General features: G+C 43.2%; 2 protein-coding genes across 2 annotated transcripts in view; one reads left to right on the top strand and one right to left on the bottom strand.

The window, feature by feature from the left end:
* The window catches only part of LOC121276084 (sodium-dependent neutral amino acid transporter B(0)AT3-like), a 51,699-nt gene extending 35,070 nt beyond the window's left edge, over nucleotides 1–16,629 (top strand). Inside the window, exons 9-12 of the mRNA XM_041184022.1 lie at nucleotides 6,281–6,485; nucleotides 9,057–9,216; nucleotides 11,919–12,081; nucleotides 16,435–16,629. Coding sequence (XP_041039956.1) covers nucleotides 6,281–6,485; nucleotides 9,057–9,216; nucleotides 11,919–12,081; nucleotides 16,435–16,620 — 714 coding nt within the window. The 3' untranslated portion in view covers nucleotides 16,621–16,629. The remainder of the gene's footprint in view (nucleotides 1–6,280; nucleotides 6,486–9,056; nucleotides 9,217–11,918; nucleotides 12,082–16,434) is intronic.
* Nucleotides 16,630–20,175: 3,546 nt separating this feature from the next.
* Nucleotides 20,176–25,208, bottom strand: part of tert (telomerase reverse transcriptase) — a 68,839-nt gene continuing 63,806 nt past the window's right edge. Inside the window, exons 16-17 of the mRNA XM_041184021.1 lie at nucleotides 25,070–25,183; nucleotides 20,176–21,791 (exon numbers count right to left, since the gene is read on the bottom strand). Coding sequence (XP_041039955.1) covers nucleotides 25,080–25,183 — 104 coding nt within the window. The 3' untranslated portion in view covers nucleotides 20,176–21,791; nucleotides 25,070–25,079. The remainder of the gene's footprint in view (nucleotides 21,792–25,069; nucleotides 25,184–25,208) is intronic.

Raw genomic sequence — 25,208 nt, 5'->3', positions numbered from 1 at the left:
GTAAAACAACCGTTCACCACTATTTGCTGTTTTCTCTTCCCTGGCCAATTTCATATTCATGTAACAATTCCCCCGTTGATCCCCTTGGCTTCCATTTTGCTTACAAGTCTATTATGTGATACATTATAAAACACTTTTTGAAGTCCATATACACTACACCAATTGCATTACCCTCATCAACCCTCTCCACTACTTTAGCAAATGTCTAGCTCTGACTCATGGGATGGCATTTTGCTCAGATCTTGCTGGTTGCAAGGAATCCATGTGAAACACAGCGACTTCATCTCAATCCAACTCACACCGGTAAATGGTCAGAGGCCTCTCTGGGATGTCAAAAGCACAGGTCATGTGAGACGGCTGTGACACACCAATGCAGATCTTTGGAGTTAAGCTACATTGTTTGGGTTAGGGTACAAGAAAAATATTGAGAATGTGCTCTCTAGCATAACACTCCTCAGCCCGAAGACTTGACTGAAATGACTGCCTAATTACAAATTCAGAATCAAATAACCAGCTAAAAGTTTGATATCACACAAACGGATGAAACGTTTGAACAGTTTGCACATTATTTATCTGGCTAATACTTATCCTTCAATCAACATCACAAAAACAGATTATCTAGTCATTTTCACATTCCTGTTTGTGGGTATTGCCTTTGACAAGGTGCCGCACAGGAGGCTGCTCAGTAAGATAAAAACCCATGGTGTTAGAGGCAAGGTACTAGCATGGATAGAAGATTGGCTGTCTGGCGGGAGGCAGAGAGTGGGGATAAGGGGGTCCTTCTCAGGAATGACGGCCGGTGACTAGTGGAGTTCCGCAGGGGTCAGTGTTGGGACAACAACTTTTCACTTTATACATTAATGATCTAGATGAAGGAACTGAGGGCATCCTGGCTAAGTTTGCAGATGATACAAAGATAGGTGGAGGGACAGGTAGTATTGAGGAGGCGGGGAGGCTGCAGAAGGATTTGGACAGGTTAGGAGAATGGGCAAAGAAGTAGCAGATGAAATACAACGTGGGGGAGTGTGAGGTCATGCACTTTGGTAGGAAGAATAGAGGCATAGACTATTTTCTAAATGGGGAGAGAATTCAGAAATCTGGAGTGCAAAGGGACTTGGGAGTTCTAGTCCAGGATTCTCTTAAGGTTAACTTGCAGACTGAGTCGTTAGTTAGGAAGGCAAAGGCAATATTGGCATTTATTTCGAGAGGACTAGAATATAAAAGCAGGGATGTGCAGCTGAAGCTTTATAAGGCTCTGGTCAGACCACATTTAGAATATTGTGAGCAATTTTGGGCCCCGTATCTCAGGAAGGATGTGCTGGCCCTGGAGAGGGTCCAGAGGAGGTTCACGAGAATGATCCCAGGAATGAAAGGCTTAACATATGAGGAACATTTGAGGACTCTGGGTCTATACTCGATGGAGTTTAGAAGGATGAGGGGGGATCTGATTGAAACTTACAGAATACTGAAAGACTTGGATAGAGTGGACATGGGGAAGATGTTTCCATTAGTAGGAGAGACTAGGACCCGAGGGCACAGCCTCAGAGTAAAAGGAAGACCTTTTAGAACAGAGATGAGGAGAAACTTCTTTAGCCAGAGAGTGGTGAATCTATGGAATTCATTGCCACAGAAGGCTGTGGAGGCCAGGTCATTGAGTGTATTTAAGACCGAGATAGAAAGGTTCTTGATTGGTAAGGGGATCAAAGGTTACGGGGAGAAGGCAGGAGAATTGGGTTGAGAAACTTATCAGCCATGATTGAATGGCGGAGCAGACTCGATGGGCCGAATGGCCTAATTTCTGCTCCTATGTCTTATGGTCTTATGGTCTTATGATATTTGTTGTGCGCAAGTTGGCTCCTGCGCTTCCTGCATTACAATAGTGGCTGTAAAGCACATTGAGAGGTCTCAATCCTTGTGAGAAGTGCTTCTTAAATGCAAGTCTTTCTTTTCTTTCTAAAATAGAATTATGAATAATAAGGAGAAGGAAATCAGACTGTAACTTAGTCAAAGATTCAGGCAATGCCATAAACCAGAAGAGCAAAGGTCAAGCGACATAAATGATCATAACCAATCAATTAGGTTGTAACATTACTTGCTCTGTATCTCTAGGACTTTTACCCTGTATATTTTACCTCAGTAAAATGAACATTATGCTGATATTAGAAATATTTCTGACACAGACACAGGAAGATGCTGTTATGGTGCCAATCTTTCCAAGATATGTGTGTTCAAAACAGGAGTTGGAGATTCACCAAGGCAGTCTGTGAGATAGAGAAAGCAGAGAATGAGAGGCAAAGGATTTGGGAGCAAGATTAGGGTTAACTAATTTAACTTTTTCATGTCAGAGTGGAATAGGGGAGGATGAGGTGTCAGCCTTGACTCAGTGAAAGCACTCTTGCCTCTGAAGAAAGTCATATGTTCAAACTCCACTCTTATAACCTTGAATATGTAATCAAGGCTGATAATTCAGTTCAGTATCTTGGATGTAGCCAATCCACTTTCGGGTAGACATAAAATATCACATAATCCTCGTTGAAGAAGAGCAGGGAGTTCTAGTGACCCGGTCATTATTTATCCCTCAACCAACATCATTAAAGAGTTTGTCTGTTCATTGCTAACCACACCTGTTTTCCATTCCTTGTCCAGTTAAGTACCAGTTACCCAATTGAGCATCGTCTCACTAGGTTTCTTGGGGACAAATGGAATGAATCCTGGGCTGGATTTTCATGCCATCGTCCATGTCAGAACAGAGGTGGATGGGTAGTAAAAATGGCAGGCAGGACCCGATTCTGGGATTCCTGCACCCCCCTCCCTCCACCAGCCCCATTCCCATCATGTGGGATTTTTATGGTCTCAGGATAAGGATATGAGTAGTGAGCTGGCACACAGAAATCCTGCCCTTGCCTTCTCCATTACAGGGGTGGGGATTTTAGACCCCTCGCTATTTTCCTGGAGTCTGGCCCATTTTGTAAAGGGAGATGGTTCATGGCACCTCAGAGGAATCATGAACCATGGGAGAAGCCCAGTCTGGAGTTGGAAACCTTTTGACACATCAATTCAAAATTTGTTGGCAACTTTACATATCATAATAAAATGGTGATTGATAAGTTAACCATGTTTTAATGCAATGATTAATGTTAGGGCTTAGTTTAGAAAATGTAAGCAACCATTTAATTGATCAGCATTGTGAAAGTATTCAGATGTATTAGAGTACTTTATCCATTGAATAACACACTCTTCTGCACTCAAGTGTACTGAGACTAAGATTTTGAAGTGTCAACTTGCCCCTGCGATTTAATCTTTTGATTGACAGTTAAGCCATCTGTTGAGCCTTTGAAGCAGTGGACCAGATGGCCACCAGTTCTTCTGCTTCAAATTTTGAATAAATGGCTGAGACCTTTCAAAGACATCAAAAATTTTAATGTATTCAGCTCTGAAGGTTTTTATGACACCGCTGTGCAATGGAATTCCATTATGAATGCTTGGCTGAACTCCAAACACCCCTAATGGTTTCAAAGCTGCAGGGGTTGATGACACAGTTGTCAAGGGGGTCATGAGCTTTTTTTGACTGAGTTTTATGAACAGTTAAGAACTAAAGTTATTTCAGGATCCCTTTGAATGTTTATTTTGAAAGTTTAATAACCACTTAAGAGGAGGAAGTATTTTTTCAGTGTAGTTTGAATGGCTGTGTTTGTTTGATAGTTTTATGAACAATTATTAGGATTTAAGTTTTTGAAGAGATTTTTGAATAGCAGTTTCTTTGTTTTGACTGTTTAATAGGCATATCAAAGACTTCCTAATGCTATTGTAGGAATCATGAACAATATCCAGAGTGGATGTTCAATGAGTGTATGGGATGTATGGAGGAGGCATGGGGGGTTTGATGGGGATGTGGGGGATATGGACGGGCATGGTGGGAGGTGGGGGGTGTGAGGGGGAGGGTGCCTAATACCCATGTAGAGAACTGGGCTGTTATCCCAGGGAACAGAGACAGGCCTTTTAACCTCAGCATCCTTTCATCTCCATTCTCACCTCGGGTCCACTTCCAGGGGCAGTGGCCCCAATTCTTTCCCACCCCACCCACCCCCAGCCACGGAAATAGTGTGAACAGGCATCACCGGGCAGGAGGCAGGATTGTGATGTTGGGAAATGGCCCAACTGCGATTCCTGTCTTGAGGATGTAAATTCGGGCCCTGGGCTACAGTCCCGTGTTGCATCAGTGAATTGGCCAGGGTGAACAGCTTTAACCATGCCTTGGATGACTATGTGTATTGGATCAATAGACATCGGCACTGAAGACTGACAAACTGCGAAGTTGGGACTTGACCCTTCACATTTTGGGAGCTCCTGTGAGCAAATTCCCTTTATCGGGAATTATTTAATTATGTTACATTACTATAACCATGGGGGAGAAATGGGTGTGTTGGGGTCAGGTGAAACAAAGGCTCAAACTCAACTTCACCCTGCCTCCAACCTGCCCAATCCCAGCTTTAACATGGGCGTTGAGACAGACATACATCCCAACTGCTCCCAGGAGGCAAGTTGGACATTTAGGGCAGGATTTTTAGTTCGGAGGGCGTGTGCGAGCGGCCGACCCAGGAGCAGCCGAAGAATGGACCCCCGACCACGATTTCATGCTGGCCGGCCAATTAACGGCCAACCGGCGGGAAATGTGCGCTGAAAGGCTCAGCGCCGCTGGGATGGGGCAGGAGGAGGGCGAGCGCTGAAGTTAGCACAGGAATGGGCAAGCGCTCGCACAGAGCTCCCTGAAGGCAGGGAGCTGCCTCAGGGAGCCGAAAACCTGAACAACCTAAAATAAAGGTTCACAGAAACCGGAAAGAAGTGTCCAAGCTTCATAAACAGTCAGAGCTCTGAAGAGTCATACGGACTTGAAACGTTAGCTCTGTTTCTCTCTCCACAGATGCTGTTAGACCTGCTGAGTTTTTCTAGCATTTTCTGTTCTTGCTTCATAATCAGTCACCTGAAAATGCGGATAATGAAAACACTGTCCACGGAAAATTATTTTAGTTTTAATTTAAAATTCTGCCCTAAAATATTACAAATAAGGCTGGGATACTCATTTTTAATTGTTTTTACAGGTTTAACCCTAGGCAGCAGGTTTGCCGGGCCTCAGGAAACCTGGCAACTCAAGGGAGGCGAGGACAGCTTTGGGGAGAAGGTTACGGGTTCCTGACGCACCGTTTGAGGGCCAGGAGGAGCAGAAGCGCTTCCCGCTGGCTTACCAGGCTACCTCCTCCCCTGAAATCAAACGCCTCATCCAAAGACCCCCTGAACCCCTGCCCGGGATCAAACACCAGCCCCCTTGAATTGGGGGCCAGAGACCCCCTCCTGGAACTGGGGATCGGACATCCTTACCCACCAGGGTGAGGGATCAGACCCTCCCTCCAAGATCTGCAACCCCTCACCCCCACACTCCTTATCTTACCTTCTTTATCTGCTGTTGCAGCCATGGCAACCTCCACAGCAAAGGAAGCCAAGCTTATTAATCAGGGTGACTTTGGACAGGGAACCTAGTGAAAAAAAAGCTGTGCACTGTGGGGTCAAAATTCCACAGGTCAAACCTATTCTTCCCCATTATGTAACCTTAATAAAACATTAGTTAGAATGCAGTACAACATTGAGCTCCATGCTATCAGAACAATATTGATGGATACAATGCAGACTCATAAGGATGCTGTCTGCTATGAAGAAATACAAATACAAAGAAAACTCCTGGTTTTTGTTCATTAGAATTAAAGCAGTTTATGACAATCCTTTCAAAGTTGGAACATTACATGCATTAGAGCAAGGAAGAATGTCATTGGACTAACAATCCAGAAGGCTAGGCTATTGCTCTGGGGACATGGGTTTGAATGGCAATGGTAGAATTTAATTTCAATTAATAAATCTGGGATACAAAGTAGTGGTGACCATGAAGCTATCATTGATTGTTGTAAAAAAAACATCTGGTTCACTAATGTCCTTTAGGGAAGGAAATCTTCCTTCCTTACCTGGTCTGGCCTACACGTGACTCCAGACCCACAGCCATGTGGTTGACTTTTAACTGCCCTTTGAAATGGCCGAGCAAGCTACTCAGCTCAAGGGCAATTAGGGATCAGTAACAAATGCTGGCCTTGCCAGCGACACCCACAGCCCATGAAAGACTTTTTTTTTAAAAAAAGGAACAACCAAAACTTACGTTAACCATCTTCCTTATTGATTTGCTCAGTTAAATAAAAAATGTTGGGTAATTTTCCTTTTTTTTCTTTCTCCTGTTCAGAGCATGTCAGGTACTGGCCTTGCCTTCATAGCTTTGACTGAAGGGATTGCTCGAATGCCTGTTTCTCAGCTATGGGCCATCTTGTTCTTCTTCATGCTGTTCAATCTGGGCTTGTCAACCATGTTTGGCAACATGGAGGCAATTCTTACTCCGCTGCTAGACCTTAAGGTGTTTCCAAAATATGTTCCTAAAGAAATTATTACAGGTAAATGAGCACTCTCATTGCACAAGTCACTGAATGTCATTGTGATACAACAGGAAAGCTTGCCTCTGCCATTGGGTAAAGTCATTCCAGTAGCCAATTCTGTGGGGCATTTGCAATTTTAAGCCGCACCTCCACCATTGACATCCAATGGGCTTTTAAACCCGCTGTTCAAAATACATGTCACTTTCAAAACTGTGCTATGTGACCATACTGCAAATCTTCTCCTGATAATGGCAGAGTTAAGAACCTTTCCACTGTATTGTCAGGGAAAAGCATTTCCCAGGTAAACATTGATAAAGAACATGTTATTGTTCAGGATATTTCTAAAAAAAAAACACAGAATGCTCAGGCCAAAGGTAAATAATAATAATAAAATTGAGGCATGTTTGGGGGTGGGAAAATTAGAAAATTGCTGACGGACAGATATCCTGAGGTGTTCCCGTCTCCTCCCGCATTTCCCAGGGGCAGGTTGAGTGCACTGGCAAACCCCCAACCAACAGCAGCAGAAGACCAATGGAAGCCCTTAAGGGGCTGATTAAGAGGGATTTTCCCAGTGTAGTTTCTCTTTCCCAACAGTGGAACAGTTTCATGCTGTTAGTCAGAGAATCATTGAGGAAATCCCTACAATCCATAGTGAATCACATCAGGCTTCATCTCAGTCTGCCTACTGATCCTTTGGAGGAGGACATTCAAGGCTGCCTCACGCTCAGGATGGCTCAAGCATCATTACCAGAGACCTCTCAGCACTCCTCAATCTCCTGTGAGAGGGGGAAAATGGGCCAATAAGGGAAAAAGTACCTGGAAAATTCCTCTTGGACTCTCTATGACAGTCTAACCAGACCGGAAATCACATGGACAGCGTTACTTGTAAAACCACCCTAGTCAAGTACTGACCCTTCTTTAAGACACTTTTTTAGACATTCCAGAGGCTTACTATTCTGTGAAGAGACACTTGTGATGCAGTTGATTCCTACTCTGGTCTTCCCCAACCTGTTAAACTGGAATAACCTATCAATAAGTATGAACTCCTCTCCTTTCAATATTATATAGATCTCTATCAGGTCACCTCCACCTAAGGCTCTTTAAGCTAGGAATCATTCTCAGTGTTCTCCTCTGAACCTTTTCCAAGGCTTCCAAATCCTCTACCATATGCAGGGTCCAAAACTGGGCATAGTATTCCAGATGTGGTCTAACCAGTGGCCTGTGTAATGACAGAATAATTTCCTTTGGTTTATTGAGCTTTAACTACAACGTGTCTATTGCTCATGAAACTCAGGGATCCATTTTGTGTATTTCTACAGGTCCATTCCAGTGATCATAAAATACCTCCTCAGGATCCATTCAAACATTTTCCCAATGATGGGCAGCAGACTGATGGGGCTGTTGTTCTTTGGTTTTGATTTGACCTCTTTACTGAATAAAGAAACAACATGAGCATGATTCCAGTCCATGGGCGTTATCTCTGACGCTTTTGAAGAAACAGGCAAAGGGCTCAGAGCATTTAGCAACTCTGCCATAACCAGAGCATCAGTGCAAATCTATCCTTCAGTATCTTCCTGTGACCCTGTATGATGCTTAACAGTCTTCAGAGTTACGACAGAGCTGAAATGCTGCTACTGTTACTATGCCCAGCATCTGCATTTCCTGAGGTCTTGAGCTTAATCTTACGTTTGATGTTTCCTCCCTCAATTACTCCCAATTACCACTTGCAGTAAAATGTGTCAGAGCCAGCTCAAACTCAAAATGCCGCACTCCACATTCGGATTCGCAAATCCCATCCATCTCTCCTCCTGAAAGCTGGAGGGGGGGAGACGTTCGTCCAGCCTGGTGCAGTTTTGCACATCCGAGCATGTGACTTAGAAGCACTGGCTCAAACTGGGAGATTTAGATTGCCTTCATGGACTAATGGTCATGAAATAAACATCCATGTGGTCTCCCTCCCCACCTGATCTAGCCCCTTTCACCATTATGTAACGTCTCTGAAGATTTAGCTTCAGGCCACTGCTGGTGAGGGAAAAGGGCTTGGCTTTCATTGCCTTCAAAGGCACAAACAATCTGTGGAGGTGTGACAAGGTGCCAGCAGCTCACGCAAATAATGTTAATGATGCCTGAGGCCTGAGGTCCAGTTTCAGGCTGATCTTGGGCCTTCAGTTTGACGTGAAAAACAACTTCTACCCCCTTAAATTTTATCAGTAAAATTGCAATCCTGTTCACTACATAATCAGAGCACTATTTTCACAATCCTGACTACACCCAATGTTGCTCTTACCCAGCTTCAGGGAGGTGAGGCAGCCCTGCTCTACAAAGTTAAAACTCAGCCACAATGATTCTTTAGAGGTGAATTTCCACAGAATTTCCTTCCCCTGATCAATGGTCGGAAAACCATTTATGCCACATGGCCTGGGTTTCCTTGGCTCTTCCACTGAGGTCACCACCATCGAGAAACGTCCACAGAAGTTCAGCCCATACTATTTCTTATGGTTTAGGTTGTTATGCTACTCTAGGTGCATTAATAAGAAACGTGTTTTGCCAATGTATGTTCTAATCGACTTGTTTTTATCTTTTTTTTAGCTATGATATGTCTGCTGTCCTTTATCGGAGCACTTATTTTCACTACAGCATCCGGGAGTTACTGGCTGTCAATTTTTGACAAATATGGAATTTCTTTGCCTCTTCTGATCATTGCTTTCTTCGAGCTGATTGGGGTTATTTATGTATATGGGATTAATAAGTAAGTAGCAAACTCTAGGATAACTTTTTTTATTCATTCACAGGATGGGGACTGGCATTTATTGCCCATCCCTAGTTGCCCTTGAGAAGGTGGTGGTGAGCTGCCTTCTTGAACCGCTGCAGTCCCTGTGGTGTAGGTACATCCACAGTGCTGTTAGGGAGGGAGTTCCAGGATTTTGACCCAGCGACAATGAAGGAACGGCGATATATTTCCAAGTCAGGATGTTGTGTGGCTTAGAGGAGAACTTGCAGGTGGTGGTGTTCCTATGCGTCTGCTGCCCTTGTCCTAATCTGGGTGGGGGTACAGGTCACGGGTTTGGAAGACGCTGTCTAAGGGCAGTTCTACTGAATGGTGTTTCCGAATCATGATCTTTATTTCTTTATTGTAAATATCTATTTCATTCTATTCCTCTTAAACTTTTTTTACTCGAATAAATGTCGCAATACTATTATTTTGCCATTAGTTGCTTAAACCTTATTAGCTCCAGATTGCCTTTGATGCATCGATGAGCAGGTAATTAGGAATGTCCCACTGTAACTTACCCTACATTTCTTTGACACTTCTATCAAGGAAAAGTGCTATGTCTGAACTCATCTTCTGAAAGCCATGAACACTGGTGATCTAAAGGAACGATTGAAAGAGCTCAACTGAAAGAGGAGGAAAATTTAACATCTCACATGTAGATCCTCATGAAAGCCCTGGCTCAGAAGTGAAACACTTATCCAGGCAGAACAGGGCCTGGTTAAAGTCTGCAGCAAGAAGTCTTTCACTTCCTTTTATAGTTGCTCCATCCAATTTTGGAATCATAAAATAGTGCAGCACCAAAGGAGGCCATTCAGCCCATCAAAAGTCTGTGCTGCCTTTTTTTGAAGAACAATCCAGCTAGTCCCACCCCTTGCTCTTCCCCCACACCCCTGCAGCATTTTCTCCTTCAAATATTTACCAATTCCAGTTTGAAAGTTACTATTGAACCTGTATTCACCACCCTCTCAGGCACTGCATTAAAAAACCTAGTTACTTGTACATGAAATAGTTCTGCTTCATGCCGTCTCCTGTTTTTTCAGCGTTCAACTTAAATCTGTCCCCTCTGGTAATTTATCCTTCAGCCATTTGAAACAGGTTCTCTTCATTTAGTCTATCTAACCTTAATTGATAGATGTGTTCACTCCTCTTAGCCTTTTCTGCTCTAAGAAAAACCCCAGCTTCTCTAGCCTATCAACGTAACTGTCATCGCTCATCATTGGAGCCATTCCAGCAAATACGTTCTCCGAAGCTTTCACATCCTTCCCAAAGTGTGGTGCCCAGAATTGGACAAAATGCCCCAGCTGGGGCTGAATGAGTGTTTTATAAAGGTCTAACATAGCCTCCTGGCTTTTGTACTCTCCCTGCCTTGATTTATAAAACCCAAGATCCCATAGGTTTTATTAACTGCTTTGTTAACCTGTCCTGCCGCCTTCAAAGATTTGTGAACAAACACACCCGGTCTCTCTGTTCTTGCAGCCCCTTTAATATTGCACCATTTAGATTGTATTGTCTCCTTCATTCATCCTACCAACACATATATTCTCATACGTTTCAGCATTGAATTTCCTCTGCCACATGCCCACCCATTTAACCAGCCAGTCTATGTCCTCGTATAGTCTATTACTGTCTTCCTCAGTGGTCACTACACTTTCAAGTTGCATGTCATCTCCAAACTTCACACTGATGCGCTCTACTCCCAAGTCCAACTCATTTAATGTGTATCAAAAACAGCAGTGGTCCTAATAATGAACCTCAAGGGGATCAGGCTGTATGGTTCAGCCAGTTGTTAAACAGACATTCTCCACAACTCTGTTTCCTAATCCTTAGCCAATTTTGTATTGATGCTGCTATTGTCCCTTTTATTCCATTGACCTCAATTTTGCTAACAAGCCAAATATTTGATATTTTCTTTATCGAACACCTTTTGAAAATCGATATACACATCAACTGCACCGCCCACATCAACTCATCCACCCTATTACCTCATCAAAAAGCACAATCAAATTAGTCAAACACAATTTCCCCTTAACTAATCCATGCTGGTTCTCCTTTATTAGTCCATGCTTGTTCAGCTGGCTGATAATTTTCTCTGGGGCTATTATCTCTAAAAGCTTCCTGACCACTGACATTGAACTGACTGGCCTGTAATTACCAGCTATATCCTCCTCTTTATAAATTTTTTTTTAACAAGGGTGTAACATTTGCAATTTTACAATGCTTTGGCCACGCTCCTGTATCCAAGGAGGATTGGAAGATTGCAATCAGCAGTTCCGGGATTTTGACCCTTATCTCCCTCAGAAAATGAGGATGCGTCGCACAAAGTAAATGGCAACACAGTGGGATTTATCCAGGGTCTCCAGGCATATTTATTTTATTGCAGATTAAAATGTTGGTCCCTAAATGTAAAAGCCCTCTTATGTTCTTTTCCCTTTCTCTCCTGAAAGCAAATCACGCATTGCTGGTGGTTTAGATTATTTCTTACTAGGTAGGGAACTGCGGATTCAAACAAGCATCCTACCACTGTTAATTGTCATCAACTGCATAACATACTTTAGTGAAATGAAGACTGAAAAGGCCAATTTAGTTTGAATCTGAATTTGTTGATATATGTTAATAATTGAGTTTTAATTTGAACTTCTACCCAACGCATCCGAAAAGTTTAATTTTCTTCCTCTCAGATTCTGTGATGATTTGGAATTTATGACCGGTAGACGGCCTAACCTTTACTGGTACGTGACCTGGAAATTTATCAGCCCTGTACTGTTGTTTTCAATCTTTGTGGCCTTTGTTGCTATTGAAGTTCAGCATCATTTGTCATTTGAAGCCTGGAACCCCAACTATGTAAGTACCTTTCATATTGAAATACCTGCTGTGCTATTCCTTAACCTTTCATGAGTACTTCTTTTAATTAGTTCATATGAAGTTTTACTATTATTTCCATAAACAAATATCTTCCAGTATTCAAACCAATGGTGGTGTAGTGGCAACTGGTTGCAGCAAACACAAAAAGCCTGTGGAATTTGTGTTGGGGTAATACTGGGAGCCAGAGTCACCTTTTTTTAAAAATTCATTCATGGGATGTGGGCTTCGCTGGCTGGGCCAGCATTTATTGCCCATCCCTAATTGCCCTTGAGAAGGTGGTGGTGAGCTGCCTTCTTGAATTGCTGCAGTCCATGTGGTGTAGGTACGCCCACAGCGCTACTAGGGAGGGATTTTGACCCAGTGACAGTGAAGGAATGGCGATATGTTTCCAAGTCAGGATGTTGAGTGGCTTGGATGGGAGCCAGGTCTGAAGAAGAGTCATATGAACTTGAAGCGTTAACCCTGTTTCTCTCTCCACAGTTGCTGGCAGACCCGCTGAGTTTTTTCAGCATTTTCTGTTTTTATTTCAGTCTTCAAATTGTCTAATGTACATTCTTGCAATCCTGATTCAGGGTGTTGTTGCTAGTTGCGCCTGGGAGGAACTTATGGATCTTTTTCTCTAAGGTTGAGAGTTTCCCTCTAGCTGTCACATTAGTTCCAATCCTTTATCACTCTGCAGGTTTTTGTCCATTCTCAAGGCTCATTTCCTACACCAGAAACACTTCCTGCTTCTTCAAATGCCTTCCCACCAAACTCCCAGCCATTTGACTATCTTATCCAGCACCTGTACAAGCCCATATTGTTAAATGTTCAATTACCAACCTTTCTCTTTGCAAAACTCTAATTAACATCGTCCTCGTCAAAACAAAAGTCCTTCATCTTCAACTACTAGCTCACCTTTAATCTCCCTAAGATCAATGTGTCATTGGTGTCCTGGCTCCATGTCCAAGTCTCCCATTTGAAACCTTACTGTCTGCCTCCCACCTTCTCCCAGCACTGAGCCTGCCCTGGTCAATGTCATGAACAGCGCCCTCTGTGTCTGGCCACAATGAGGTACCTCACCACCTTCCTCCATCATTTTTTCCTCTGCTGTACTGCCATCAGTGGAACTGTCTTCAGCGGAACTGTCCTCATGAAGCCCCACTTCTACCTGTTCAACACAGGTAAGACGTTCCCAGCTATGGTTTTGTTTCCCACTCTCAAACAGACACCTCCAGTATACCACAGGATTATGCTTAGTCTCTTCCATTCTTTGCTTGACATGGCTGTGGAGATCAGCTGCTGATTGTAAGCTGAGACTCAGTTCCCTCTGTACCCTTAACTTGAATACTATTTCTATTCTGTCAGACTTCATGTCCGATGCCAAATCACGGATAAGTCAAAATGACCTCATCTTCAGCATCAGGAAGACCAGCATTGTAGTTTTTGAACTCCACCATAAACTCCCACAGACATTTGCTCAAACGGCTAAACCAGTTCAAATTGAACAAGAACGTGCAAAATTGTGACATCTTATTTGAACAAGAGTTTGGATTCAAACCAGACATTATATACACCACTAGGTCTTCCATTAAACTGTGTGCCTCCACCCTATCTCAACCCCCTTGTCCATCCTATAGTCTGGACATCATTTCTCCAGTCTCTTCCTTCCTGGTCTCTCACTCTTCATTATATGAACCAATAGTGAGCAGCCCCACTCCCACCCATCATACTCTCTATTCCCCAACACATCAAATTTAAAACCCATATCCATATTCTCATCTTCAAATCCCTCCACATCCCTGACCCAGCTTATCTCTGCAACCTCCTACCTAATATCGCCAGTTACACCTTTTGGTCACTCTAGATCAATAGCCAAGCTTAAAATTTTCCATTGATATGACTTATTCTTCTTATCAGCCTCCTGGATCTGTATGTACATAGACTCCTTTGTTCAAAGTCATCACAGTTGGAGAATTTTAAAACACAGGAGGCCAATCTGCCCTCATAACTGTGCTGGCTCTTTGAAAGAACTATCCAATGAATCCTTCTGCCTTGCTCTTTCCTCACAGGTGTGCCATTTTCCTTCTCAAGTATGGATTCCATTCCCTTGTCAAAGTTACTGTTGAATCTATATGTTGTTGTTCAGTCAACTTCCAGTACCATTCTGGCAGGGCATTCTGGATCATATCAACCCACTGTGTGAAAATAATGCATAATAATGACTGACAATGTAGCAAATTTCCAACAGCATTTTAGAGGATTCACAAAATTAAGTGGATAGGGTTTTTTAAAATTCATTTACAGGATGTAGGCGTCTCTGGCTAGGCCATCATTTATTTCCCCATCCCTAATTGCCCTTGAGAAGGTGGTGGTGAGCTGCCTTCTTGAGCCTTTGCAGTCCATGTGGTGTAGGTACACCCTCAGCGCTGTTAGGGAGGGAGTTCCAAAATTTTGACCCAGCGACATTGAAGGAACAGGAATATATTTCCAAGTCAGGATGGTGAGTGGCTTGGAGAGGAACTTCCAGGTGGTTATGTTCCCATGTGTCTGCTGCCTTGTCCTTCAGATAGATGGGGATACCACCGCCTTCCAAGGAGATTCCCTCCCAAGCCACTCACCATCCTGACTTGGAAATATATCGCCGTTCCCTCCCTGTTGCTGGGTCAAAATCCTGGAACTCCCTTCCTAACAGCGCTGTGGGTGTACCCACACCACGTGGACTGCAGCGGTTCAAGAAGGCAGCTCACCACCACCTTTTCAAGGGCAACTAGATGCTGAACCATTGAAGAAATGTTAATTGAGGTGATCAAAACATAATTAAAAAGATGGTTTTTAAAATCAGTGATTGAAGCAGTGAGGTGGGTTTAGGTTTGGAGTTACAACAAGTAATGGTGAGGTGATCGAAGGTTCTGCCACCAATGGTGGGACATGGGGAGGAGTGGAGGGTGGCAGAGAGATGTTCAAAAGGATTAAGGGTCCAAGTACTTGTGTTAGGAAAAGCCAGCTCGCTAAATCAACAAGTGTCATCACAGGACATGGAATAAAAATCAAGTAAATACTGCTTCAGTAACGGGATAGAATCTTCTGAAAAATTTCGGAAGTCAGGGCAATTTGCTACATCCCGACCCTGCGTGGGTCAGAGGCGCACAGACGGGGGAAAGCTTCTGGGAGGTGGTCAATTAGGAGGGGCTGCCGACGGGTTCAACTGCCCAGTTATGGACAACAGGCAGGTTCCCGAGGTGGGAGGCTTTATCAGAGTACCCACAGCACTGGTCACGCCAACATGGGTGAGATTGGCACTGCTGAGTCAGAAAGGGGAGTGCTCAAAATGGAGGTGCCCTCAGAAGCCTGCCTAAGAGTTATAATCCAGCTATTAGCGTCATCAGTGTTGAGGGGAAACCCAGGCTCTGTAATTTGCATTCATGTAGCGTAATGGCCTGTCCCCGGGAAGCCATCTCCTAGTTGCTGGTGACTCAGTTGGGGGTGGGACTGGGGGTCTGATGTTGGAAGAATCCTGGCAGTACTTGCACTATTGTCCTAAGCGGGTCCTTAATTGACCCTAATCAAGTGGAGTGCTGATCTGATCAAGGTCGCTCGGAGGCAAGAACACAGCAGCGGGAAGATGATACCCATGGAGTGCTGATCAGATTTCTTTCAGAACATCACTTTAGTGATCATTTAAGGAAGATTCCTGGCTTTGGAAGGAGGTACAGCTTTGGTTCACCAGGCTGATGTCTGGGAAGAAAGCATATAGCTATGATGAATTTTTGTTTAATTCCCTTGACCTGAGAAGGCTGATTGTGGTACTTAAAATAACGGAGGTAACCGGCAGTGTAGAAGGTGATCAATTCTTCACGGGATTGCAGAAGCTAGGGAACATAATGTTAGAATTTGAACTTAGCAAGCGAAAAAAATCCTGAAGCAAAAAAAAAGTTCTTCACACAAAAAATAGAAAAAAAATTGCAAGGTTACACGGAAAAGGTGGGGAGTGGGACTAGGTGAGTTGTTCTTACAGAGAGGTAGCTCGAACGTGAGGGGTTGAATGGCCTCCTTCTGTGTTGTAACCATTCTTGAGATTCAGTAATGGGAACTCACAAAGTAAGCCATAGATGCAAACAACTGAGGCTTAAAACGGAGGTAGGTACTTGCAGAGCGTAAGTATTGAGGGATATGGAGAAAGAGCAGGGCACTGGGCTGAAAACAAATTGCCACGGCTAAGAAAAGGAATTGCTATGATAGGCCAAACAGCCTGCTGGTGTTTCTGGAAACAACGTTAATTAAGTACATTTTCACCCAAAATAAAGGAGCTTCAAAATGAAATATTTCTAAAGATTTATTTTAAACCAACAGGTAGAGTTCCCTAAGAAAGAAGAGAAGGAGTATACAAGTTGGCTGGTAGTCATGTGTGTGCTCCTGGCCATACTACTCTCTATATTTATTCCACTTATTGCTCTTTATCATCTCATCATATCTAAATTCAGGAGACACAGGCAAAGACTAGAGAATCCCTTTGACAACCTAGCTTTTCATCTCTAAAGAATTCCATGTGCGTAGAAACCAATTTGCATTTATCCTCCGTTGTGTTATTGTGAAGATACTTTTCTACCATGTAATAAACACCATTCGTTCGAATTAGCTATTATTCAGTTAATTGATACTGAACGTCTGTGCAGCAGAAATAGGGCTGCTCCGATCCTAAAATCTGGGTGCTGCATTGCCCACTCTGTTCTCACCGGCCGTCATTTTGCTCAGAATCATCACAAGCAGCAAAAACCCTAAGTCATGGTAACAATAGAACCCTGTGCCATTTTCAGTGTTGGACCTGCTCATACAGCATCAATCCCATGTTGCAGGAGCATTTTGAATGGGCTCCCAAAAAGGCTGGAGCATCTGTGAAGCATCGCCACACCGGTCCAGACAGCGGAATCACACTTCCAGCTTTGGAACCACTGGGAAAGTAACATCGGGCAGTCGATCTGATCATGGTACTTTCCCACCTCGTGGGTTAAGTTAAAATTACCCTCAAAGTTGTCTGTTCACTGGACACGATCATCAACTGTGTTTTCTTAATTTTTGTTTGCTTGCCTTAAGCCTAATCATTCTGAACAGCACAAAGGTATGTAAGTGAGCCATTCAGCACCACCACCCCACTCCACCCCCCCCCCCCCGGCCCTGAGCCTATTCTGCCGCCATTTAATGAGATTGTGGCTGATCTGTGACCTCACTCCATATACTCACCTTTGCCGCATATCCCTTAATATCTTTGCTTAACAAAAGTCAATCCATCTCAATTTTAAATTCAATAATTGATCTTGCATCAATAGCTGAAGATAGTTCCAAACTTCTACCACCCTTTGTGCATAGAAGTGTTTCCTAACTTCATTCCTGAAATGTCTAGCTCTAATTTTTAGACCATGGCCCCTAGTCCTAGACTCCCCAACCAGCGGAAATAGTTTCTCTCTATCTATCCCAGCTGCCCCACTTAATATCTGGAATATTTGGCTCAAATCATCCCTCAATCATCTGAATTCCAGAGAATATTACACAAACTAGGATTATCTCTCCTTGTGATTTACTCGTTGATTTTCAGGTCAAAGTATGCTCGTGGTTATTTGAAATGTTTCAGCTTTTTATTTAAAAAAAAAGTGTTTTATATTGTAGATAAGAATTGATTCACACAATTATATCTCTTTGGCTGATGCACTCAAAATGGATTATAACGATTAAACAATTTTCAATTCGTGTTAATGTTCATTTCGTTGTTTTAATGCTTTAAAAAATGTTTTTAAACAAGTATCCAGGTTCTACGGATTTCAATTTTAAGGAATAAACTCTTCCTACAGCACTGCCTGGAATGTAAGATGTTGGAATATTTCAGCAGTTTGTGAAATGCAAATGATAACATTGGAATTTACAGCAATGAAAAATCCGAAGAGAAGGTTGACAGTTTCCTGATTAATCATTTCCACAGAATTCCTGTTGCCATTCTTGGCATCATTGGCTGTTAAATTTTAAGAGTCCGAGTACTAACTATGAAAGTATGCATGAGCCAAGTTCATAGGCTCTGGAACTCCGTGTTCCTGAAGTCGAGTTCATGAAAAAGTGCCTGGTCTTGAAGATGAAGGTGACGACTGGGGGAGCCAAAGTGGACCTTGAGCCTCATTAATACACCCTTTTTAAAAAAGATTTGCTTATGGGATGTGGGTGTCATTGGCCAGGCCAGCATTTATTACCCATCCCTAGTTGCCTCATTCAGGGGTAATTAAGAGTCAACCACATTGGTGTGGATGGAGTTACATGTAACTCCTGCCAGGCCAGGAAAGGACAGCAGATTTCCTTCCCCAAAGGACATTAATGAACCAGATGGGTTTTTACAACTATCAACAATGGTTTCATGGTCATTGTTAGGCTTTTCATTCCGGATTTTTATTGAATTCAAATTCACCCATCTGCTGTGGTGGGATTCAAACCCGGGTCCCCAGATTACTAGTCCAGTGACAATGCCACTATGCCATCACCTCCCCCAAATCAAAGAGACACATTTCTTCCCAAGAAAGTGGGGCAGAGCGACAACGGAAAGGGGCTAATGGGAGAATGTGGAGTCAGACAAGAACCACTGCTCCTGGCTCCATAGCAATGATTAATTTTTAAGCAAAACAAAGAAACCTTTTTGGTCACGTCAGTCAGTAACCACTTATAAATAGTAACACATAAAAGAGGAGTCAAAACAACACGGGCTGCCATTCCTGGTCTATTTGCCAGTATGCTTTCATGCAGCAGCGTTAAATCAGTTTTTTAAAAATAAACCAGGCAAAGTTAATGTTAGGCACTTAACAGAGGGGAGGAGCTTGTAAAATGCAGCAATGACTGCTGGGTCCAAAGGACAGCCAGTGCCCTTCCCAAAAGGCCACACTATTGTATCCACTTTCATACAGGTGTGGAGATAATATTTTCTTTCAAATTTCACATTGCGTGTCCTGGCCACGACCCATGCCTAACCACGTCCTGTTTGTAAGTGCATTGGGCTTGGTCCCACTCAATGTAATGTTTCTCTGTTACTCCTGCAACAGAGCAGGGAAGCTCCCTCCTCTGGCTGCACACTCTCTGATCTGGATGTCAATGGTCCTGCCCCTAGCAAAGCCCCTGTAGAAACTACTCGGGTAGGTCAGAGGCTGAGGTACCTCACACTGCAGCCAGGCTCATGACAGAAGTGCCATGAATTCGGAGGCACAAGCTATTCCCTTCACATCAGTTTGATTGCAGATTCATTTCCAAGCAGTGGACTACGCCCTGCAATAGCTTCTGCAACTGTGGGAGATCAACGCAGTGAAGGCCAGCTTGCAAGAAATTGGGGTGGAGGCCAAAGGCCTAAAAGACACTCAACATGAGCCAATACCAATAAACATAAATGTGGAGGCCGTGAGACTGCATGCCAAGTTCTTGAGAAAAACTCATTAAACTGTTTGGAGCATGAGGAAGGCACCAGCCCGTAATACAGATACAGAACCTGAGCAATGTTCTAGACACATAGTATCCATTTGGTTTTAAGAGAAGTGGGGTTTCCTCAAAAATCCAAAGGCCGCTTGGCCTTTTCACCCGCCCGGTAACCATAAGGTTGGACAGGCAGGAGAAAATTAATTTATTAATGAGTTTAAGAGCCCTCTTAATTGTGGGCGGGTGCGCTGCCGACTCACACGCCGGATGACTTTGGGACATTCGCCTAATGTCATCGTGCGCTATTTCACGCTCGTGCATATCAGGCATGAGCCCACAAGCCAAGCTGAAAATCCAGCCCAAAGTATTTCACGTCTAGTTTCTGGTTTAGGGAGAAGAAAATGCATCAAGTTTATAACTAAGTTTTGTAATTAGGGTTGCCAACCCTCCAGGATTGGCCAGGAGCCTCCAGGAATTGAAGATCAATCTCCAGGACACTGCTGTGTGAAACCCGGGAGAAAACTCATTGGGACATGAAAAGAGAGTTTTTTTTAAAATTTGCTTTGAACATTTCTCTTTACCAGATATAAAAATATTGAAAATTGGGGGGGGTGGGGGAGGGAAGGGCCGCTTGGCTTGGCTGACAGTCAAGCGTCATCCAGTTGGATAATGAGTCTTTTTGCTTTCCAATTGGCATAGGAAGGCAGTACATCACAGGGATGAATGTGTTAGCTGACAAACAACTACAGCATGGGGGCAAGTCATGTGATGAAACCTCCAAGAATACATTCGATTGTGGTTGGCAACCCTCCCTGTAATGGCTATTGCATCTAACAAAGGCTTTGGAAGACAGCCCGATTGGGGTAACTAATCATATCCCATCAGTGATCACGAGCGACTCCTCACAATCAAAGCTGATAGTCTGGGTTAACACGCTGTTCGAAAGCGCAGGGCTCATACAAAAAACATTTCATACAATGCTTGATGTGCTGTAAGAGCATGATGTGACTGCCAAATACAGTTAAAAATCACATTTATGTACACTGCCATTCTAGGACAGTAAACATAACACTGGTACCTGTTTAGAGAACAATCCAAAAATGTCAGAATTTCCAATCACCACATTCTGCAGTTGAAATCTAGGAGCATGTGTGACTTTCTTTCATACTCAAAGCATAATCAAAAGATGCTATCTTCAAAACAGATCAACGACCAATTACAGTTCACGCCTACAACTGTTTCGCTCCTAGCTTTCAGTGCTGGCAGCTGTTATCGCTCTTCAATAATAAACATCAATACGTCAATGGATAGCTTTAAAACTGCGACACAATTGAAAAGTCACCCAGAAAACCCTTACTGAGGTAATTTGCGTTATCAAAGACAATAACCACCCTCCCAAAAGTCCCGTCAGCATGCCAAAGAAATCAGGGTTGAATTTACGTAGGGGTGCTCTCATGAGTCTGCTGAACTCTGGGGGAGGGGATTGCAGTACTGCCAGAGAATGACAAACACAGGTTACGCCATTTTACTGGGGTCTCCATGGTGCCCTGGCAGGACAACCCCCCCTCCACCCCCCCCGTGTAAATCCACCTCACACAAATTTCAAAAGAAAAAAAACAACTGAAACTGCCCTACACCTGATAGGTAAAGCTTCGTGTAAGTGAGGCTAGTTCAGGCTGTCTCTGTACGTGGCATCAGTTGACCACGCATTAACAGGCACTTCGCCAGGCTTCAACAAGTAGGCGGTGGAAAATTCATCAGGCCTCCTCTCACCAAACTGCTGACAGGTGTTCCAAAGGGCGGAGCTTAGGAGTTTAGGAGCATTTATGCTTCCTCTGTAATGTCACAAAATGTGAGTAAACACACAAGATGTGCCTTTTGCCCCAATGCTGATTTATTGAAATCCACTCATTTGGAGCAACTCAACCTTAAATGAATACGTGGCAGCCAGCCTTAATGCCTGTAAACATATGGCACTGTCTAAGCAGGGAAGCTACACTGTAAGACTCTTTTTATGATAAACCTCCATTGATAATGTAACAAATCAATGATATTGTTCTGCAAACGTTACCACTTATCAGACATCAAGCACAACAAGGGTCAACAGGCACAATGCAAGTTATAAAATACTGTAGATTCCGGGGAAACTCTCCTGGTGGTCTCAGGGTCCAGATAACAGTTTATATACTGTGAAAATTATTGCCAAGACATTAATAATATCGGCTCAATTTCTTGGTTGAACTCTTGTATTCCCAGTGTCAGTACTGTACTTCCTATCAACAAGAATAAAAAGCAGGAGTGTGAATTATTTGAATGACATGAAGTATGCAGCACTGAGTGTCTTTTGATGAATCAACACTTCAACAACATATGATTCAAGCGATTTTTGCTGCTTTCTAACATGATAATGATGGGAGGTCTTGTGGCGCAGTGTTAGTGTCCCAACCTCTGGGCCACAAGCTCTGGGTAAGAGTCCCACTTCAGGACTTGATGGCCACGGAAGGTGCCTTCATAATGTGGCCAAACAGGCTGATCATCAGTCTGTAAATCCTTCCAATATGCCTAATGGCAGGGGGTAAGAGCATGAGAGTTTCCTTACTTTTTGGAAAGCAACAGCAAACCACTGCGGTGCTTTGCCAAGCATGATCATGGACCAATCCAATGAAAGTCCATGGTCGCCAACATCCTCTTAAGGCATGGTGCCTGAAGGTGGAGGGATATGATAAGGATGCTATGGAATTGGTGCATAATATTCATTGGGATGGGGGAGAAAGTGGAACAGCCAGAAGTCATGGTCTATGTTGGGATCCATGACATAGGAAAGAACAATTTTGAAGCCCTGCAAGCAGATTTTCAGGACCTAGGGAGAGCAGGAGCTCAAAGCTAACAATCCCTGGATCACTCCCAGAGCCATGTGCTAGTGAGTATAGGAGCTGTAAGATAAGACAGGTTAAAGCGTGGCTGGAGAAAGGGTTCAGGAGGGCAGATTCCAGATTCCTGGGGCATTGGAACATTTTCTGGGGCAGGAGTGTCCTGTACAAGATGGATGGGTTGCTCCTCAACAGAACAGGGACCAATATCCTTGCAGAGAAGTCAAGTAATAATGCAGGGGAAGGGCAGGATTAAGTATTGGAGAGAAGTATCAGGTTTAGAGAGGAACAGGAGAGATTAACAGCATTAGAATGGAGAGTTCAGAAATAGGGGCATCAGACAGAGAGGAATGTGAGGCAGAGCAGGATAGGTTTGGTGTGCATGGGTGTAAATGCATGGAGTGGGGTAAATAAGGTTGGTGAGCTGGGAAGTATGAATTGCCACATGGGATTACAATATAGTGGCAATAGCAGAAACCTGGCTCAAACAAGTGGAAGATTGGAAATTTAATATTCCTGGCCACGATGTCTTCAGGAAAGATAAGGGAGCAAAGAAATAGAGTAGGGGATGGTGGGGGTGGTGACAGTATTGATCAAAGATACTGATGCAGCACTAGAAAGGGATGATGCACCAGAAAGACAGAATCTGTTCATTTAAGAATTGAGGAATGAAAGAAGAAGAATTACATTGCTGGGTGGAGAGGGTGGGAAGAAGAAAAAGGAGAAAAATTGCAAGAACTATGGAGAGGTAATAATTGGGGTGTGGGGGGCTCCAATAATCCTAATGTAGCTTGGGAAACAACAGTCTAAAGGGCAAAGGGAATTTCTGAAATGTGTATGAGAACCTTTTTGATCAGTATTGTTTCAAACCCACTGAGGAAGGATGCAGTACCGGAGGATATGATCATGGGGAATGAAGTGGGGCAAGTGGAGGATATTTCAGTAGGGGAACATTTGGAAAAGAGTGATCATAATATCATTAGGTTTAAAGTAGCTACGGACAGGGACAAAAAACAATCAAATGTGAAAATACTTAACTAGAGGTTGGTTAATTTCAATGAGTATTGCCGAAAAAAAGAGATTTTTTTAATCGAAGCTTTTCGTCTTGCACTCATCAGGGCAATTCTCAAGAAAATACCAATGTCGGGGGAAACAACATATTTATACTGTATGAGCAAAGAATGCTGATTGGTTGGCAAGTGGACTGTGATTGGTAGAGGCTTTGCCATGGGGAATGCACCAATTGATAGTGACTGATACTAAACTGCCAAACATTGTTTGAAAGTTAAACCAGGCAATTTGACTCTGATTAGTAAAGACATTTACCTGGGGAACCAGAGAATGGCTGTCACTTATTTTGTCCCTGTCCATAGCTACTTTAAAGTGGCACAACCCTCTGAGGGAAAAAATTTCTCCTCATCTCTGTCCTAAAAGGGTGACCCTTAATTTTAAAACGGTGCCCCCTAGTTTTGGGCTCACTGACCAGAGGAAACATCCTTTCCATGTCCACCTTGCCAATACTGTTCAGGATCTTATATACTTCAATCAAGTCACCCCTCACTCTTCTAAACTCCAATGGAAATAAGCCCAGCCTGTTTAACCTTTCCTCATAAGACAAGGTGCTCATTCCAGGTATCAATCCAGTGAACCTTCTCTGAACCAGGTCATTTACATCCTCCCTTAAAATACTTTTAGGACAGAGATGAGGAGAAATCTTTTTTCTCAGAGGTTGTGCTACTTTGGATGGGAGTGGAGGCGGGGTCATTGAATATCTTTAAGGAAGAGGTAGACAGATTCTTGTTAGGCAAGGGAATCTAAGGTTATTGGGGGTAGATGGGAATGTGGAATTCAAAACCCAAACAGCTCAGCCATGATTTTATTGAGTGGTGGAGCAGGCTTGAGGGGGTGAATGGCCTACTCCTGCTCCTCTTTTGTATGTTCATATGTTTGTATGAAGGCAAATTGTGTTTGATTAACTCATTTGAGTTCTTTGATGAAATAATGGACAGGATTGATGAAGTAATGGACAGGATTGATGAAGGTAGTGCAGTTAATGTTGAGTATTTGGATTTTTGAAGGTGTTTGATAAAGTACTGCTTGTTTTCAAAAGTGAAGCCCACGGTATTAAAGGGACAGTGGCAGTGTGATAGACAGAAAGAAGGGAATCTTAGTGAATGATCAATTTTCAGATTTAAGGGAATTCTACAGTGGTGTCCCCCAGGGGTCAATTTTAGGGCCAATGCGCTTTTTGATATATATTAATGGTCTGGAGTTGATTATATGGTTTGCAGGTGACACAAAATCTGGAGACTTTATAGAGGTGTTTAAAATCATGAAAAGTTTTGACAAAGTCAATTATGAGAAATTATTCTCAGTGGTAGTAGGGTTATTAACCAGGGGACACAGTCTTAGTGTAACTGGAAAAAGAACCAGAGGTAAAATGAGAAGAATCATATTTAAGCAGTGCGCCATGATGATCTGGAAGCAGATTCAATAATAATTTTCAAAAGGGAATTGGTTAAACACTTAAAGGGGACATCTGCAAGGCAACGGGGATTGGGCAGGGGAATGGGATTAATTGGACAGCTCTTCTGAAGAGTCAACATGGGAATGATGGAACAAATAGCCATCCGCTGTACTGCATGGTTTCACAATTCAGACTGCAGACGAAATGAACATACCAGTTTGGCTTCAATCCAAGATGACAGCAAAATCTCGACGAAGAGCAGGATCCGTTGCAGACTGCAGCAGCTGGACTGTGGAGCTTGGTAGAATCCTCTGCAATTTGGCCCTGCCTTTAAATGAAAACAGGACAATTAA

The sequence above is a fragment of the Carcharodon carcharias genome, chromosome 3 (genome assembly GCF_017639515.1).
Source record: "Carcharodon carcharias isolate sCarCar2 chromosome 3, sCarCar2.pri, whole genome shotgun sequence".
Taxonomy (NCBI): domain Eukaryota; kingdom Metazoa; phylum Chordata; class Chondrichthyes; order Lamniformes; family Lamnidae; genus Carcharodon; species Carcharodon carcharias.
Note: the sequence above shows the minus strand (reverse complement) of the source record. Positions and strands in the feature narration are given on the sequence as shown.